The 4,041-nt window shown below is 71.8% G+C and overlaps 1 protein-coding gene across 1 annotated transcript; it reads right to left on the reverse strand.

Moving 5' to 3' along the window:
* Window positions 1-458: 458 nt before the first annotated feature.
* SCRT1 (scratch family transcriptional repressor 1) lies at window positions 459-2,160 on the reverse strand. Its single transcript, XM_074987169.1, has 2 exons — window positions 2,046-2,160; window positions 459-1,183 (listed from the first exon to the last, which is right to left on the reverse strand). The coding sequence occupies exons 1-2, from the start codon at window positions 2,158-2,160 to the stop codon at window positions 459-461; spliced, it is 840 nt and encodes a 279-aa protein (XP_074843270.1).
* Between the last annotated feature and the right edge of the window lie 1,881 nt (window positions 2,161-4,041).

Genomic DNA, 4,041 nt, shown 5'->3' on the forward strand with positions numbered 1-4,041 from the left:
GAGGGGGTCCCGTGGGTGCTCGCCGGGAGAGAGGGACCCCCGAACGGCCAGGAAGGCGGAGGCCCGCCGGGGGAGAGAGGCCCGTCAGGGACGGATGGGGGGCTTGTCGGGCCTGGAGGGGGGCTCCTGGAGCTGCCGGCCGGGAGACTGGAGCCCGCCGGGGCGGAGGGAGGCTTCCGCAGGGGCCGGCCGGGGGAGGGGGGTCTCTCGGAGGGGGGCTTGCCGGGGCGGAGGGGCCGGCTGGAGGAGAGGGGGGCCCGCCGGGGGCGGAGGCGGGGGGGTTCCTGGAGGGGCCGGCTGGAGGAGAGGGGACCCCCAGGGGCGGAGGGGGAGACTCCCGGGGGGGCCGGCCGGGGGAGGGGGGTCTCTCGCGGGGGGGTTTGCCGGGGCGGAGGGGCCGGCCGGAGGAGAGGGGGGCCCGCCGGGGGCGGAGGCGTGGAGGCTCTCGGGGGCCCCGGTCAGGTCTCCCGCGGGCTGAGCGGGGCCGCGGCGCCCTTGAAGCAGGCGGACTCGTGGTGCTTGTTGAGATAGGACTTGAGCGCGAAGGTCTTGCTGCAGCGCTTGCACTGGAAGTGCTTGAAGGCGGAGTGCGTCTGCATGTGCGCCCGCAGGTTGGAGCGGTCGGCGAAGGCCTTGCCGCAGTGCGCGCAGCCGAAGGGCTTCTCGCCCGTGTGCGAGCGCATGTGGCCCTGCAGCAGCCAGGGCCGGCTGAAGGCCTTGCCGCACACCTCGCACTTGTGCTTGAGGTCGTGGGTGAGCAGGTGCATGGCCATGGCCGGCATGGAGACGTACACCTTGCCGCACGTGGGGCACTTCTTGGCCATCTTGCTGTCCAGGCTGCGGTGCGTCTGCTTGTGGCGGCTCAGGTTGGAGGAGGTGGCGTAGGTCTTCCCGCACTCGGAGCAGCGGTGCCGCTGCAGGGTCCGCGCCCCGCTCAGCGCCTTGCGCCGCGACCGGCCGTCCGTGATGAAGAAGGCGTCCACCGCGTAGCCCTCGCTCACCGCCGCGTCGCCGTTGATGTAGCCGGCGGCGATCTCCGAGCGCGGGCTGTCGGGCGGCTCCGAGTCGGGCGCGCCGTAGTCCCCGTGCGCGCCCGGGTAGAGCGGGTCGGGCGAGGGCACCTTGAGGCCGCGTTCGGTTTCGCCTTCATAGCCGGCCGGGGCGATGTAGTCGCGGAGGTACCCTGGTGGGGGGAGCGGGGACACCGGTCAGGGGCTGCGGGCCGGGCGGCTGGGGCGAACCCGCCACGGGGCCGGCGGGGAGCGCCCGGCTGATGGCCCCGGCGCTGGCTGCCCCTTCCCCCGGCCGCCCGCTGCCCCCTGCTCCGAGCCCCCCGGCCTGGGGGGACAGCCGCGGGCTGCGGCTCCTGCTCAGCGGGGGCTGCCCCTCGGAGCCCCCCCCCCCCCACAGCCCGCGTGCCGGAGCTGCGCCCCTCCCCCGCCTCCCGAAGAGCCCCGCAGAGGTGACCCCTTCCCGGCAGGAGAAGGCTCAAGGTCAGCGGGCGGCGGCGCCCGCTCGCCGGAAAACCCACTTCAGCAAAATTCCCCCCGTTATGCAACACGCCGCAGCCGGGGAGAGGCCGCGGCAGCCGTGCCAGCGGCGCCGCAGGCCGGAGCTCCCCGGGCACGGCCCGGGGACCTCGGCACCCCCAGGGGCCGCCAGCTCGGGCATGGGGCCCGCAGCGGCGGGAGCCGGGCCCCCGCCCGCATCGCCCAGGGGTCCGGAGGCCGCTCGCAGTTGTCCTTGAACTTGTCTATTGCCAGACAAAAGGGCCTCGCGAACAAAACGAGCCGGCCCCGGGGGAATTCCGCCCCGCCCCGCTCCAGTCCCCCGGTGCCGGTCCCCGAACCCGGGCCCCGAGCAAAGTACAATGTCAACACCCTGCGAGCGGCGGCCCCCGCGCAACATGGCCGGGCGCGCCGCATGCCAGGGAAGGCGCAGGCTGCACGCAGGAATGCGGCGCGCTGCGAGCGGCCCGGCCCGGCCCGGCTCGGCCCCCCGCCGCCTCCCGGGCCCCCCGCGCGCAGGCCGGCGCCGCTCTTTACCCTTGTCGTGCAGCCGCGCGCTGAAGTCCGCCCGGGATCTGCCGTAGGAGCTTTCCAGATCAGCCGAGGAGAAATCATCCACTTTCACCTTTTTGACCAGGAAGGACCTTGGCATGGTGCCCGGGGGCGGCCGCGGCGGGGAGGGCAGGGGAGGAGAGAGCGCTACCCCGCGGCCGCTGCAAACCCCCCTGCGCGGTGGCCGTCCGCCTCGCCTCGGCCCCTGCTGGCTCAGCCGCGCAGCGCCCAGCCCAGCCCCGGCCCGGCTGCCGAGCTGCCCAGGCGCGATCCCTCCTTGCAGCGAGGCTGGCGCGGGGGGGTGGGGAACGCCGGCTGCTTTGCTGCCCCTCCAGCGCCGTGCACCGGCCGGCCCTGCCTGCCGGGGCTAGCGCGGCCCCGCCGGCGGCTGCTGCGGCATCGCCCGGGCGTTCAGCACTGGACAGCTCCCCGCGGCGGCTCCGGCTCCGGCTCCCGTCCCGGCGCCCCCGCCTGCGCCGCGCGCCGCCGCGCGGTATTGTTCTGCTGCGGGCGGGCGGGCGGCTGGGTCCCGCCGGCGCTGGACAGCTCCCAGGCTCTGCCGCAGCCGCCGCGCAAGGCCGGGGCTGGATTGCTGGACTCCCCGATCAGCTGTTTGGATTTATAACGCAGCGATCAGGTGGTGGACGGAAATGGAAGCGCTTAATTTAATCCATCAAAAAAAAAAAAAAGAAAAAAAAAATCTCCCGGGAACAGCAGCGGGCCGGGATGATTTAGTGACGCTGTTGTGAGTCGCCTCCTGCCCGGGCTTTTTGCAAGGAGAGCAGAAAGAGAGAAGAGATGACCAGCAGGCAGTGGGGCGCCCTGTTGAGCCCCCCTCCTCCCCCTCCCGTATCTGAGGCACCCCCCCCCACTCAGGCAAGTTGCCCAGGGACACCTCCGGGGGCCCAGGCGCAGAGCACGGCCCCGGCGCGGCCCGAGCTAATGAGAGACGCTGCACACACCCCCCCGCCCCATTTATTTGATTTATTGGGGGGAGGATAACGAGGACCTGCGGTCTCTGGGATGCCATAAAGAAGCTCTGTGCTCACTTTTTAATGAGCAGCGCGCCAAGCTGCCTTCTCCTTGGCTCCATCTGGCTGGGGGAGGCAGCGGGGCGTAGTGGTTGGAGCAGGGGCTGGGTCAGGACGCCCGGGTTCTAGCGCACCCCGGGAGGGGAGTGCAGGCCTGTGGTTAGAGCCAAAGCCGGGAGTCGGGGCCCCGGGGGTCTTTCTGCACCCTGGGAGGGCAGCGATGTCTAGTGGTTACAGAGCAGGGACTGGGCGCCAGGACGCCCGGGTTCTACTTTCCTCAGCTCCAGGGGGGCAGGGCTGCCTGATGGTTAGTGCTGAGCCGCGCAGAGAGGCCCACTGGGTTCTGCCCTCGGTCTGCACGGGCCTATCACCCCCTAGCGGTTAGAACAAAAGGGGGGCGCAGGGCTGCTGGCTCTGGCGCGGCCAACTGTGAGATAGCGGGTGCGGGGCTTCCTCCCCCCCCGCCCGGGCTATCCTGGGCCTCTGCCACCCGTGCCAGAGCGTCTCCCACGGCCCCTCCCAGGGCTTGGGGCGGGGTGAGGAGCGCGGGGCAAGCCGTCCTGGACAACCCCCCTCCCGCACGGCGCCTCCTCCGGGAGCTCAAGTCAAACCTCCTGGGTGCGGGTGCATTTCCCGTGGCCCCGTGAGCCGCAGCTTGGTCCACACGGCTCGGCGCTCCTCCCCCGCGCTCTGCCCAGCAGCCGCGCCGTGCGCCTCCGGAGCCAGGACTCGGTTTTGTTTTCCACCCGCCCTCCTCAGCCCCGGCAGCTCGACGTGACCGCAACCAAGCGAACAAGCCGCAGTCGCCTGAAGTTTACAAGTCACCCGCTTACATCACGCTCGCCAGGCCAATGGCGCTCGGCTCATGCTAATGAGGCGCGCAGGGGCGCAGAAGGTCCCCCCTTGCACAAGGATTCCTTTAGGAGACATATGTCCCTAATTAACCAATC

This window comes from Carettochelys insculpta, chromosome 2, assembly GCF_033958435.1.
Source record: "Carettochelys insculpta isolate YL-2023 chromosome 2, ASM3395843v1, whole genome shotgun sequence".
NCBI classification, from domain to species: domain Eukaryota; kingdom Metazoa; phylum Chordata; order Testudines; family Carettochelyidae; genus Carettochelys; species Carettochelys insculpta.

What these genes read in the sequence shown, in the direction of transcription:
- SCRT1 (XM_074987169.1), bottom strand. Translation starts at nt 2,160, where the DNA reads ATGCCAAGGTCCTTCCTGGTCAAAAAGGTGAAAGTGGATGATTTCTCC. An exon ending in CGCGCGGCTGCACGACAAGG is followed by an intron (nt 1,184 to 2,045) that starts GTAAAGAGCGGC and finishes TCCCCCCACCAG; the next exon opens with GGTACCTCCGCGACTACATC.